The sequence below is a fragment of the Carassius gibelio genome, chromosome B5 (genome assembly GCF_023724105.1).
Source record: "Carassius gibelio isolate Cgi1373 ecotype wild population from Czech Republic chromosome B5, carGib1.2-hapl.c, whole genome shotgun sequence".
Taxonomy (NCBI): domain Eukaryota; kingdom Metazoa; phylum Chordata; class Actinopteri; order Cypriniformes; family Cyprinidae; genus Carassius; species Carassius gibelio.
The window spans coordinates 28,803,707-28,819,188 of record NC_068400.1 but is presented as its reverse complement, the minus strand read 5'-3'; the positions used below and the strand labels follow the sequence as shown (position 1 = coordinate 28,819,188).

The 15,482-nt window shown below is 35.9% G+C and overlaps 1 protein-coding gene across 1 annotated transcript in view; it reads left to right on the top strand.

The window, feature by feature from the left end:
- The first annotated feature begins 269 nt into the window (after positions 1-269).
- Positions 270-15,482, top strand: part of LOC127958831 (transmembrane protein 8B-like) — a 119,449-nt gene continuing 104,236 nt past the window's right edge. Inside the window, exon 1 of the mRNA XM_052557839.1 lies at positions 270-436. Coding sequence (XP_052413799.1) covers positions 352-436 — 85 coding nt within the window. The 5' untranslated portion in view covers positions 270-351. The remainder of the gene's footprint in view (positions 437-15,482) is intronic.

Here is a 15,482-nt window from a genome sequence, read left to right as displayed (position 1 = left end):
ACATTCCGATTGAGACTTAAAGGCACGGAACACCGTCGCTGTTAACTTGGTTCTTGAGGAAGTAAACTTGAAATGGTGCTCATTTTTCCGACAAACCACTCATGTCTCCTACCAGGACAGAGCGAGACGCCAGTCCATTTGACTGACCTTCCCATCCGCCAATCAATTGAATGGATGTGTTGCGAATCTCCAATCACAGCAGAGAAGAGGCGGGGCTTTCTGGGAATAGCCTCTTCACTATTACGTCATGCGCGAACAGCTGGTCCGTTGCAAGAGCTGAAAATGTGGACAAGCGGAGCGATATAAAAATCGCGTCCGTGCCGTCGGGGCGTAAACAGTCAGTTTATCACGATGTGGTGGCTGGAAGGGTTTAGGTCGGGGATGGGCCGCCTGGAGATCCTGTTGCTTGTTTACACCTTGCTCTTCTCTCTCGGAGGTGAGTCGCTCAGTGAGGCTTGAAGTGAGATCTCTATCTTGATGCAGTGGAGCTGTCCTTTGTGCTGGTGCTGAACTACTTCACTCAATGGCTCGGCCGTAGCCTATATCGCGTTCAATGCTAGTGCACTTTGGCCACACAGCAGGTGGAATGCGTTGCTTCTTTGCGCTGGTGTCTTATTTGTGTTTTAGTTTTGTCCTAGGCACATCCCCGAGAATAAAGCACGGACAGTGTGGCACATTCTTGAGAAGCTTCGCGCGAGAAGTGGATGCTTCTTTATGCTTCTATCATAATCTCGGGCTAAACTGAGAGCAAAGTAATTATGTATCACGTTCCGCACTTTATTGCCTTGTATCCCAAGTGTACGTTGGCCTATATCGTTTTAACTCAGTTTTATTCTATTGTAGCCAATAATCAGTTTTAGTTCCGCGTGATTCCCATATCGGAATCAGTTGCCTTCGGGAAATATGCTGGCCAATTATCCAGTTATTGCTTTTTAATGTCAGCGTGTAAGTCTGGAGACTTACCTCTAGTCATCAAACGCTTGATAGCGCAAGAGCGCCGAGTTGTTTCTTGTCTGTCTCGAGATGCGTTTGTGATCGCATCGATAAAGAAGTTAATCTGGCTGCCAGAGCAAGACAATACCTGCGCTGCTGTGTCTGAAAGCGTATCTGATGGATGCTGTGCTTGCTTTAGTGTCAGCTCTACTTGAGCTCCGACACTGACTTCACATCTCTTGCTGTTCTTAGGAATAACAGGCACTGTGGTGTTCGTTTCTTTTGTGCTCTATCTTTCTTTACTCCATCCCGTTAGACGAAGATGATAGTATGATTAAGAACAGCACACAAACCCAAATAGTAGCTATATTATTGAATATTTGCTGGTGCGTTTTGGAAAAGTTACAAGGTGCTGTTGTTTGTTTGAAAAAAAAAAAAGGTTAAAATAATAATAATTATTATATTATTATATATTTTTATCAACTTACAATTTATGTAATTTCTATCTGAATTGTTTATTTATTTTCTTATTTTTCGATTGCAAGGTGGTCGAAAACGTGTTATGAACCTTCTAACACACACACACACACACACACACACACACACACACATAGTGGAACATGTTTTTGTTTTCCTCCCGTGAATACCTTTTTATTATTTGTCTTCTTTACTTACTGGAGACAAGAATCATAATTCATGAGCAATTCATAAACATGACTTGATTAACAGGGCACCAAATCATGCGTTGCAAGGAGATACGCCAGTCACAGGACTTGGATGCGTGCTCGCATTGATCACAGTATTGACAAGCGTCAGGAACGGAGTGATGGTCTGAGGTTAGCACAAAGAAGCAAGACCAATGAGCCGTCCAGTCTCATGGAAGACAGACTCAGAGCACACCAAAGAAAACAGTTCAATGTGACAGACGTAGACAAAGAGCTGGGCTGAGACTCAGTGTGTGAGAGAAGAGTTTCCCAGCCTACTGATTCTGTCTCTGTCTCTGTTGTTCAGTCTGGAATCTGACTGTCGCTCTCACACACTCTTAATATTTTGACTGGGTTTGATCTGATACTCAGTCCCTTCGTTTTTTAGCTGTTACAGTCAATACATATCTATCTATCTATCTATGGACAATGTGTGTTTGTGTGTAACAATCCGTTGTAGTATTTTGTGCATGAGAGTGACTTTTATATTAAAACGAAGCATGCCTGTGAGATCCCATTATGCTGAGATGTGACCCGTGAAGGGAAGTGGTAGTACATTACTTAACACTCACATTTACTGTGTAAGTAGGTGGTGTGTTATTATTGAGTCGAACTCACTTTAACACGAGGATGACAAGCGCTGTTGAGGCAGCACTGGCTCATCTGAACCAGCAACTTTAGTTTATATGTTGAATCACCAATTAAGATTTATTCTTGTTGTGAAGCCAATAGCTTAGTTGTGATGTCAGTGTGTTGGCCAAACCAGCTAATTTGGGTTGGGAATTTCCTACTGGGTTTTACATTTAGGCATTTAGCAGATGCTTTTATCCAAAGCTACTTACAAAAGGGTAAAATATAGTCAAATGTCTGTGGTTAACCATATTTGGAGAGAGCTAAAATAGTGTAAAAAACTAAAAGTTGTTAATTAAACAAATAATATTGAAGTATGTTCATCTGCAGGTGAAAATAGTTTTCTGTTGTTTCAGTTTTTTTGTCATCGCTATGTTGTAAGAAGCCTATTTGTCTATTGTTTGTTTAAAAATACTTTGATATTGCCATGAAAAAGCTGTCGATAAGAAAGAAAAATAAAGAAATACATTTTCAAAATGAATTAAGTGTATGACTTTGTGTCATTTTATGTCTGATTAAGTGATGTTAACCACAGATATGCTATGAGTTATTTTATTTAAATCAGAACTAGTATTCTAAAAACCCATAGGAAATTTTTGAGTAAACCAATGGCTTTACTGTACTGTACGTATCAGATATACAAAATTACAAATGTCTCTTCAGTTCTTTTGTGTAAGGCCTTATAGTATATTGACAGTGACTACTAACATTTTTATGAATTTGAAATAATATTAATAATTAATAATAATAATTCCTTACATTATAGGGCTTCTTCTAAGCACTCAATATTCCATAAATTCTCCACTTCCTTGCTTTACAGTCCTGCATAACACAGTGCATACATTGGTTTCATCATCCATCCCCATCCAGTAACGCATATATCACCTTTACTCACAAGCAAGTCCGAAATCAATTAAAACACTGCAAGATGAACGGCACCACAACAAACCCGCAAGGAGATTTAGGGCTTCATTACTTTGCTCAGTCCGATGAATGCGCGTCACTGCTCTCTGATTGATGTGATGCCATCGCATAATTCAATATGCGCCGCACCAGGCTGCTAATCTCAAAGTCTCCGGTAACTAATGGAAGTTTGCTTTTGTGATGTCTAAATTGTTGAGCATTGTCAAAAAGTTCTTCGGATGGTTGAGTTAAGTGTGCATCCAAATTGTGGGAAAATTTTACAGTCAGTGTTAAAGATGTGGAAAAAAAATGTTTATAAATAAAATATGAAGCCCTGGATGAACTCTTGAGATTTTTACACATGGAAGGCTTCTAGCTTCTCTCTATGTTCCTCAAGATCTTATGATTGGGGCAACCTTGTGGCTTCTACCTTTATTGAGAATGATGTCCTTAGGTGTGTTGCCTTTTATGTAATGGATTCTTAATATAAAATTCTTCTTGATTTGCCAGAGAAATAGCTAGAAGAACAGCAGTAATCTTGAATGTAAGAGCACAATGTGCAGTTGTTAATTGGCACAGCTAGACAAAAAACAAAACAAGCTCTTTGAAATGATGTTGCATACAAATAGAATTTCCTAAGAAAGATGTATGAAAATGGTCACACATTTTGTGTTTCACTGTGAGTGAAACTGTGAGTGTGAGTGCTTTCACTCCCTATGTTAAAACCATCTTGAAATGTATATATTCTTGAAAACTGCAGTGATAACTAATATGTTGTGTGCTTAACAGCATAAAGATGGTAGAGATGATTTAATCAGGTTAAGTTCAGTACAACAGGACTCAAAATGTGCACCACTGGTTGAGAGGCTTGTTAAAGAGAAAAGGGGCTATTTCTACCTGATCTGACACTTAAAATCAACTGCGCTGGTGTATCCAATGTAATATATATTTTTTAAACTAAAGATACTATATTAGACCTGTTAATTTTAGATTTAGTTTCCTATGTATTTGCACATTGCCTTTGACCTGATAATGTTGAATTAATTTATATATATATATATATATATATATATATATATATATATATATATATATATATATATATATATATATATATATATATATATATCAGTGTGACTCTACTATTTTCATAGTCATAAAAATAAAGAAAACTCTTTGAATGAGAAGGTGTGTCCAAACTTTTACTATACTATAAAAGGTCTGTACTATATATATATATATATATATATATATATATATATATATGTATTTACTATAAAGCTATTTGTTGCATATAATATTCAAAAACGGAAGAAAAGTTACTGTATTTACATGTCATAATGTAGATTATTTTTTTTGCTCATATCAGGGTTCCTATGTGGTTAGGAAAAAAGAAAGCAGAGCATGAAAAAATATTTGCATTTCTTATTTTGACTTTTGCCCTTATTTAATTTTTATAATGGAAAATGAAGAATTCAATGAAAATAAATGTATCATGCTAAAAGTGTGTTTTCCTGGCAGCTGTTTATTGTTTCTCTAGTGATTGTCAAACATGTCTGAATTAATCCAATGTGAACTTTTTAATATAGTAAGATGGCAGTGATGCACAAAGGAAATAGGTTATATAAAACTAGAAACTGTAATGCGTAAGCATGCAAAACATTCCCATGTGCATATGAGTAGTTTCTCGAGGGCACAGAAACATTTCTTGTGTTCATGCAGAAATCTTTTTATTTTATTTTATTTTCATTTCAGGGGCTCTGTATGTTGTCACTTTGAGAAAATCAATGAAAAAACCCTGAGAAAATACAAATATTTTACAGGAGACTGTCCTTTACACCAAATATAAAGCTGAAAATATTGCTGTATAAACTATTTATGTTAAATATGATCTGGAAATCTACTGAAAGGTTACAGGCAACATCTGAACATGTACATTTTGAAATGGAAAATGTGTAGGAATGCTGTCATAACCTTTTAGTCACGGTGGACTGCTGTTTGCTGAAAATGTGCAGAACAAAATCAGGAATTAAAACCAAGACATTCTCCAGGGTCCCCAATTCATCTTTTCCAATACTATTTAGCAAGGATGAGTCATTATGAATGAATCATCATCATGGGATAATTCAAGACACAGTTCTTCTTTCCTGTTTGTGTTTGTATTTATACACACACACACACACACACGCACACATATATATATATATATATTCAGAGAGAGGATAAAAACACTCCATGGTATGACTGAGGAAATGCAGCAAGTAATTGATTAAGCCAAAGATGTTCTCAGATTTAGCCTATTGGTGAAGATGACAGTTTTATGACTTGGACTTTATTATATTTGCATCAGATGCCCTGTTTGTCATTTATTACTGCCAAACTATCTTTGCCATGATTCACTTTAAGGATCACAAAAAAACAGTCAAAAACGAAATATATTATAAAGCTATCCATTAACTGACACTGACTGCACTTGTGCAAGTGACAGCTGAAGTGATTCTTAATGCTTTTGAGCATAACACCAACATAAAACACATTGAGTAGAGAGGAGGATGGCCTTATCAGATTGCATTTGTTTTGAGTGCCACCTTCTGATCCAGCAGCTTTAGTCAATTTAAACCAGCAATACTCCTCTCTGTTGTTGGAATGAGGAGACATACGGTGCGATGTAGACCACACCGAGGCTTGTGTTCTACTCCAGAGGGCTGGTCTGTCATCCTCTGCTCGTCTCTGTGTGATTTTGGCATTAGGGGCACTTTGCTAATTGCACTCGGCTCAGCACATCCGTTCCCTTACTGAGTCACCAACTGCTACCAGGGGGAAATAGCTATCTATCCCTCATCAGGATCTCTTCTGCCTTCTTTTTTACAATCACACTCTCACTCCCCATGACACTATATCCTCCAATTCACGCGGCTTGCTGTGAAAGGTTACCGCGACACATTTCTCTCATCCTCAAGCAAACATTAATTAGCAGAACCGTCTGAAGAGGGAACTTCTCTTTTCGATTTCGAAAGGCTGTTCTTGATTACAGAATGTGTTGAGTTCAGCGGCTTAGAGAGAAAACAAAAACATTGAAAATCGTTAACGAGCTGCTTCGCCTTTCTGTTGTACAAAAAAATCAGCGCATACCGAATTTCCAATTGGCATAAGCTGGATTTTTGTCATTTCTTTTTCAGTTCTTTGTGTTTCAGATGAGAAGGATTGATGGGAATTAGGAGAGATCAGGGCCATTAGGAGCGTGTATCCAAATGTAATCCAGCACCAGCCAAACTAAAGTTTCCTCTGGGAACTTGTGCTACTCTTGGTGGGGAATAAACACCTGCTTTTGTTCTGCGTAAGAGAGGACATGACGGAGTTTGTGTGATTATTAAAGTGATAGTTTACCCACCAGAAAAAGTAATCATTTACCAACCCTCATGTCTTTCCAAACCTGTGTGACTCACTTTCTCCTTTAAGAAGACATTTTGAAACATTGACCTGTTGTATGTAACAAAAACATTCTTTAACATGACTGCTTTTGTTTTCCACTTGAGAAGGAAAGTCATGCAGGCTTGAACAACGCGAGTAAGTAAATAATGACATTTTAATTTTGGGGTCAATTAATCCTTTAATGAAGTAGGAATATGAACCAGGAAACCCAAGCTCATTTGCAAAACATGTCTGTGGTGACATTTCTGAAAAAATGCAGAAATTCCACTCATCTCACCATCCAAACTTTAATGCACATTTTGTGTCACTTTTAAAGTGAAATGTCTTGTGAATGGCTTCGAAACAGATGAATGTGATTCTGGCAATGCTTTATTGCATTGAATCTTTTGAACTGAGACTTTTGCATTTGAAAATGATATAAACTCTATATCCTAAACCTAACTGATAGTGTAAACAAAGGCAAACATGAGTTAAAACTGCTGAAGAATTTATGCCATTTAGATTTCCTCTACAAGTCTTTGCTGTCTTTTATTGTAACTCATGTTTCACAAGACTCGCAAGGCAATCACATGGGAAATGCTGTACCGGATGAGCTACTGAGCAAGTTTACTAAATGCCAAAATTTGTTAAATTGAGCTGGCTACAATGCGAATGCCAAAATGTGAATGTCAGTGTTATGTGGGGTCAAAATATTGTATTTTGCTAGGAAGGACATAAAAAGATGTGTTAATTAATCAATAATTTGCTCTTGTAATCATAATTAGTGTTAAAAGGAATAAGTTGCAATGAAACTGCAATTAATTTTTATGCATTCGTTTTTGCGAAAATGTCGGAAGTGGCATGTGTTTCCAATGAGCCTATGTTAAAACCAGTTCCTGTCACATTTTTCATTAGGATGTCTACGAGCCATACTGTATATTTACTCTGAAACAGTGAAAGAGGAAGCAAAAGGGAGCGTAAATATGAATGCTGAGAAGGTGACAAGGACAGGAGAGAGAAATGGAGAGAGACGAAAGCGAGAGAGTGAGGCTGACAGCTGCTTTGCCTGTGGCCATCCAGAGCGGCTGGTGTGCTGAGGAGCCTGTTTGCGCAACTGAGGCCTGACAGATAAAATTGCGGACGGATAGTTTGGATGCCGAGAGGAGAGGAACAAGTCACAGGGAGGAAAAAAAAAGCAGAAAACTTTTCTGCTGTGTCTGCTAGCGCAGTAACAACGTCATCCATCATTCCTCTTATTATCATTAATTATTATCAACGCACCAGAGGCCCATTTACATCAAGCTCTAAGAGAGGCAGAGAGGGGATTCCGGCATATGCACAGAGCTGCTGCAGTCTGTGTGTTTGTGTGTGTGTGTGTGTGTGTGTGTGCGTGTGGGCAAGCATCTTTTTTGAGTCTGCCAACGGTGTTGAGCTTATTTCCAACAGGCCTAGTCTGGGCAGTGACATCTTGGAGTGTGGTATTTTTGGCTTTTTCTTTTTTGATTGCTTATGCAATGCCCAAGTGTCACATGCATTTTCTGCTGCTCCCTTTTTAAAGGGCAAGTCATAATGGCTGAAATGGCCCCATAAGGGCCTTCTGAATCAGTCTGTCTTAACATAAGGGAACACCTGCAACATAAATATGTGTGTTTTATTACCGTCATGTAATCATTGTCATAATTATAGATCTGTCTTTTGGGCAAATGCCTGACCGTTTCATGGGCTTTGTTGGCTTTTGTTAACTTTTTTAATAGTACTAATAACATTTCTAAAATTTGAACTTAAGTGCAATTGTTTGATCATCAGTTGTAATTACTGGCCATCCTATCATTTCCATGCACTCACAGTTCTCTCCCAGGCTGCATTAATGAAAAAAAAAAAATAATAATAATAAAAAAAAAAACAGATCTGTTAAACATTTAAAATGAATGTTATCTGTTATAATAGCTTATAAAATTTAATTTGTTACTGTGATGACAAAGCTGCCATTACTTTAGTCTTCAGTGTCACACAATCTTTAAGAAATCAACCTAATATTCTGATTTGGTGCTCAAGAAACCTTTCTTTTTATTATCCATGTTTTTTTCTTCTTCTTCATATCAGTTTAAAAAGATTAGGTTTTTGGTTTTTATGTAGAAGTGGTTACTGTCAGTTCTGTCAGTTTAAGTCATCCTTGCCGGAAAAAAGAAAGAAACTTAAAAAGAATGGTAGTGTGTATATATAAAATATATATAAAGGTCATATTAATAGTTTCAGTGTTTTAGTGCAGATTTTTTTTTTCTATTCATGATTTTCAGTGCTTTGAAATAAAAATATCTCAGCTATATAATGTCATTTTTATAGCTATATATAAATGTGTTTTATTGCTATAATATAGTACCAGTAATAATGATTTCATATGATATTTGCGTATATCTCCAGTGTGGGAGGTTTTTGAGTATATTAATATATTAAAAATGTCATCTGGAGACCAGCAGGCTAAACCAGCTTGGCCATCTTTAGACCAGTTTAACACAACCTTGGCCAGGTTGAGAGACCAGCCAAGAGAAACCACCTTAGGTTATTTGAGGCTAGATTGTTTGTGTGAATTAGGCCTACCCGATTATGACAAAAATATGAATGTATATTATAGTCTTATACTAAAACTAAAACAATGGAAAAACCCTTTTTAGATAGCATGTACAAAAAGTCTTAATCTTAAGCACACAGAATAACATAAGTGGACTTTAAATTATTAATTGGCTCTTTAAACAAATACATTGTGGCATCCATAATTTTAATCGCGATTAGAAATTGTGCAGCCCTAGTGTGAATGTTTTTTTTTTCTCGTCCTGCAGGGTTCTCTTTGAAGGAATTCAGTTTTACTGAAAGGATTTTCGGTTTGTGTAAATCCCTTTTTTGACAGGAGTTATAAAGATATTCCCTTTAAAAGTGGTTTCGGGTGTAAGATCAGAAGTCTGATACGCCATGTCTTTTTTAAGCATTTGTACCATACATATCCTCTAAGACATTTATTCTGTGTGCCTAAAAGCAGAGCCAGCCCCACTTCCGAACCCGTGTGCTATGTTTGCGCTGCAGTTGCCTTGGGTCTCTATTCAGCAGATGATGCCTTGAATGATTCATGACCTGAGAAAGCTACGGGGGGCACCTGGGCATGAGGAAACTCCCCTCAGGAGGTCTGCCTGTGTCAAAGGAAGGCAGAAAGAAGAAATCAATAGGGGAAGATTTCTTCAGACTCTGAGCGTAAGGGCATTGCAGGCATCAGAGAGCGTCTCGGAATCACTCCAGTGCTGCAGTGCACAGCGTTCAGTGGTTATGCGATGGTAGCGTACATTCATATCTGATCGTTTTGTTAAAGAAATAGTTCAGGTTCAGTTCAAGTTAAGGTCCATCGAGAACACTTGTGGTATGCTGTTTATTAAAATACTGCTTCTAAAGTATTACCACAAGGGGTATGTGAGAGTTAACTTATTTTCAGTTTTACAACGTTATCATCAAGATAACCGACTTCATAAACTAACTGTAAAATCACTGATTAAAATTTACATTTCAAAGCTTTAAAGCTCAAATAATACTCAAGTAATACACAAGTAATAACACACACGTAAAACTTGATTTACAAGCTGTACTGAAAGTAATACACAATACAAATATTTCACAAGTAATAACACACAAGTAAAACTCCTGTAAAATCATTTAAAAGCTTTACAGCTCAATTAACACACAAGTAATGCAAATACATAATAAGAAAATGAATACTTTTCTAAAAATGATTTAAAAGCTTTAAAGCTCAGATAGTACATCATTTTTAACACTGCTTTTATAAAAAAAATATAAGTTTTACGTTTCTGCATTCACTTCCATTGTAAGTGCCTCTATTAAGCTCTTTTTTTTGTAGTCAACATTTTGCCACAAAATACTCTAGTTGCTAAACTTGTACTGAACCCAGAACATTATTATAATACATTTTAACAGCCTTACATAATGGTCTAAACTACATGTCAAATTTACCACATTTCTATTTCAGACACATTTTTTTATTTTTATGTATAGCATATTGGATTATTGAAGTATGTGGGTATTTTTGTACAATCTTCAATCAGTCAATAAGACCTCAGCACTCAGCTCACACTCAGAGCCGCACGACCCAGCAGGCGAACAGTTCTCCAATCTCTAGGCCTCGCCGCCATCTCGTTTCATAGCCTCTCTGAGTGCCCTCTCAATCGTTCATACCTGATCCTACGTCTCCATTTTCACCCTTGCTAACATTAATATTAAAACCTCACATCTTCTTTATTACAGTCTTTCACCTTTCAGCAAGGCCACATTGAACTCTTGCTGCAGCCCTGCCAAGAAGCCGAAATTGGCTCTCGGTCTTTGCCCTGGGTCCTGTCAGGTGCAATATGCCAAACGCCAGAGACAAGGCATCATTTTTGGCAGCAGTAAATGGGCCTGGCAGGCCTGCTCTTTTTATAGGTTTGACAGATGAAGAGTGAACATTAAAGATTTTTTTCAGAGGCAAATCCTTCACCTAGCACTCGAAACAATGCTACAAAGCTTGTTTAGAAGGCAATTAGCATACCTCGGCTGAGAGGAAGTGTAGAGTGCCAGTGTGCTGTTTTGGATTTATGCCATGCCATTTTCATGCTGGTGGCCTTGTCGTGTAATATATCTGTTCTTTAATGGATTACAGTTTGCTTGAGTTTGAGTCAGCCATTCATTTAAAAAAAAAAGAAAAAGAAAAATACATTTATCTAAGTTGAAATCTGTCAAGTACTTCAAAATGTTTGTTTCAAATCATTAGTTGAAGGCATAGCTAACCCAAAAGAGAAAATTCTGTCGTCATTTACTCCCCCACTTTAGTTGTTCTTAGCCTCTATGAGTTTATTTTATCCCCATATGTACAAAAAGAATGTATTTCTTGTTGCCAAAATACATTTGAAATATATAATGTATGTTGCAAACTGGGAAGCTCAATGAAATATCATTTTGAAATAGGAGATACATTTAGTTTCATCCTTCATAAACCAAAATAATAAATGTATTTGTGGGGCAAGAAAATGCAGTTCCCTGGACTAAAACATATAGAGGATTCAAATATATATTTTAAAATGCTTTAAAAATATATTTATAAATGTATATAAAAATATACATTTCTATAAAATAAAATCTATTTATTTAAAATGTATATTTATATAAAATAATATATTGGTAGAAAATATATTTACATAAATGTATTTTAGCAAATTATTATTATAATTTTTTTCCTTTGTGTATTTTTAAATATATGCATATATATATATAAAGTGTAGCTGTATGTGTCTGCTGGACACAAAAGAAGATATTCTGAAGTATGTGTGCTTCTCCGTTTTTTTCCTCTTAGGAATGAAAACAATAAAATCCTTCAGGAAGAAATGTTGAGGAAGAAAGGTTGTCCATGTGTCTGTCAGAGATTAGCAGGTTAGCAGTATATTCAATCAAACGTGTACAGAAACTCTGTAACAGCAGTACCTTTCCTCATGCTGCTGGAGATCAGTGTGACCCCTGGGCTGCTAATCTCCAGACTGCATATCACTGGGCTCTGCAGCGTGCTGTGCATGGGTGTCTTTCTACCCCAGCAGCTTGAGAACATCAGAACACCTCGCCACATAGACTGAAGGGCTTCTCATGTCATTCTGTTGAAAGATACAGGATAATAACCAAAAGAAACATCCCTCGTAGTCATCTAATTGGATTTCCGAAACGTTATAAATGCTTAATGACCTATTCTGAACCCTGATAAAATCCTGTGCTGACCTCCCTCTCGGGAGCTTCTTAATTGGATTACTTTTTACCTCCATCATCTGCTTCTCATTTCTGTGAAAAACCCAAGTCCTTGATTATCTCACATCTTATCTTTTAGTCTGCTACCTCGTAATTTTATTTCAAGATCAGATTGTGCATCTTTCTGGCTGCTTATTGGCAATTTCATCAGCATGTCTCTACATCAGAAGAGAGAAAGAAAGAAAGCACATTGTGAGTGCCAAAAACCAGCCTGATCTCATTATCCGTTGGTATTTTACAAAAAGTGGGGGAAAAAATGTGGATTTATAAACTGAAATGTACAACATGGACATTTTCACATATTTACAGCTTTCAAAATGTAAAAACTTAGCAATTTGTTATTTTGTTATTGTTATTATATATATATGTACAGTACACACACACATATATATATATATATATATAAAATCTATATTACAATTTATAAATAGTTTTATATAGTTATATTTTACTGTTTTATAGAGTCTTTATTTGCTACCAAAAATCTCAGAGAAAGGAATGAAAATTAGATAACTGTTATATATATATATATATATATAAATGTCATTGATTTAAATACAATAAACCCTTTCATTTAATATCCTATTCAATTAATCTAACAGGATTTGTAGACATTTTTATGTCTCTAAAGTTGTTTGTACACAAAATTCTTACATTTTAGATACTGTCAAAGCATTATTGTTGTATGATTCAGTGTCCATACAAACCTTTGAAAAATATATACACACAATTTTGAGGTCAGTATGTTTTTTTTTTCTTTTTCTTTAATTTTTCTTTTTTGTAGTTTTTCGAAAAATGGTGAGAATGAGAGACTGTGATGTCTTACTCTCAAAAAATAAATGAAAATAAATAAAAAAAATGAAGTAAACTTTTGAACAGTATGTGCTAGAACCACACTTAATAGATGAATGCATCACTAATGAATCACATTTAGGAGCTGCACTTTTGGCTTGTAGAGTTGCCGTTCAACTGTAATCACATTAGACAGAAAATGTCATTGGCTTGTCTCGAAAGTCAAACTAAGCTAAAAGGCCTCTTTTCCCTCACTTTTTGATGGTTGTGGTCTATTTTTCAGAAGCACAGCTGGAGTATTAAAACCAATTGTGCCGTAAAGTTTATTTACAGAGCACTGGGTTAATGCCGGTCATAAACGGCAAATCAAATTTACCCTTGGTTTTACACCAGCATTGAGAGTATTTATCGACATGTGCTCTCTGCCTCCTCGTTGCAAAGGTGTGTTTAAATGAATCACTCTACCATTCGACATAAAATCCCATCCTGTGCTGATCTGTGCATTCAAGGTCTTTAAAGATGTCCTGCCATAAGTACAAATCGATATGTCCTCACCTCCAGTCTTAAGCTGTTGCACATTCAGTATTCTGTCCCTTCTTGTTACATATTTAAGAAAAATATAACTAAATGAACCTTCCTAATAGCAGGCTTGTCTTAAGTATCTTCTTTGTATTAACAAAGAAAAAAAAGAAAGGCTTTGAAGTTAGTAAAAAAGATGATGTCTTTTATTGAATTGCACATATACTGTACTGTACTGTAGCTGCTGTTGGCCTTGGAAAACAAAAACAAAGACAAAAAAAATCTAAATCAGAAATAAATAAATCAAGCTTCCTGTCAAAATATTACAGGTAAAAAAGACATCAATCTTTTGGTTACATCAACATATGGAAACTTTTTTTCACTTTTCCATTTTTCCATTTATTCGATGAGTCCATGTTTTCCTGTGCCCTTATCTTTCCCTTTCGCTGAGTCTCTCTCTTTCTTTTATTTAACTCTGGCCATATATCACTACATCAGTTCTGAGCAGGTTGCCATGCAACGCAAAGGCTCGGATGGTTCCTCTCTGTGTACGGCTTTGAGACACAGCCGATGAAGTGGAGATTCAGAGCTTCTCTGATATGAATGTTGAGTTGTTTCTGTACTGAACAATGATGAAGTCATAAACAACTGCGTGGGTGTCATTTGTCAATTCCGTATTTTCATTTTCTTGGCATATGTTTTCTTACTACACTCACAATCTGCATTGTATATTTTTGGATTGTACACACTGAAGAAATGGCCAGAGTCGTCATGGGACTCAACCTTACAGAGACCTCTTTAATAAGCTGGATAGACTGTTACAAACTGAAGCATTTGATTTACAGTTGCTTGCCAACTTTTTAAACTTTTCAAATAATATCTAGCTGGCTGACATAAATGAGGCTTTGCTGAAATGAAAAAAAAGAAAAAAAGATTTGTGATAGTCTTGGTGTCATCGTTAAGGAAAATAGCAAACCAAGTAATGCTATGGCATCATAATTTTTGAAGTGTTGGATTATCCTGTTATAATTAATCATACTTTTTCTATATTAATAATATTTATAATAAAACAAATATTTATGTGTTTGGAAAGTGTTTAACAAATATCTTAACAAATATGTTAAGCATATTAGCAATTATACATTTAAGATTATACTTATAAAGTTGTAAATGCAAATAAATGATTATACATTTTAATTACCACCAAATCTTACCTAAAAAAAATGACTTAAAGATGTAAGGTTTTATTTTTTTTGAGAGAGCAGGAAATCTTAGCTCTGTCTCAACTTTATTGGCAAGTAGAAAAAAAAAATCCTTCCTGTTGTGATGTGCTTTAACTGTTATGTGCAAAGTTTTCGTATGTTTTAATATGATAAACGTTTGATTTAACAAGCCCAAATTGCATTTCGTGAAGCATCTGGCTCAAAATAAGATAAGATTGAGTTTTGTCCTCATTTAAAGATAATCTTTGAAGTCTTGAAGTCAGATCCAAAAATAGAGAGTACAGAAGTTGCTGAACGGAGTTTTTGCTCAGTGCCAGGCTGTGCTTTTGAAAATCCAAAACTCAAAACAAGCCTTTTCCAAAATATGATAAAGAATTCAGACGCTGGGAGTGCTTATCTCCTCAACTTCACTTGTCACTTGCCGTTAGTACCTCTCAACTGTTCATCCCGGTCATTATTAATGATTACTTTTCATATGCAGCTTCTTATGAATTTGCATATGCTACTGAAATTCTCCTGGCAGTCACAAACATCTCTTTGTTCT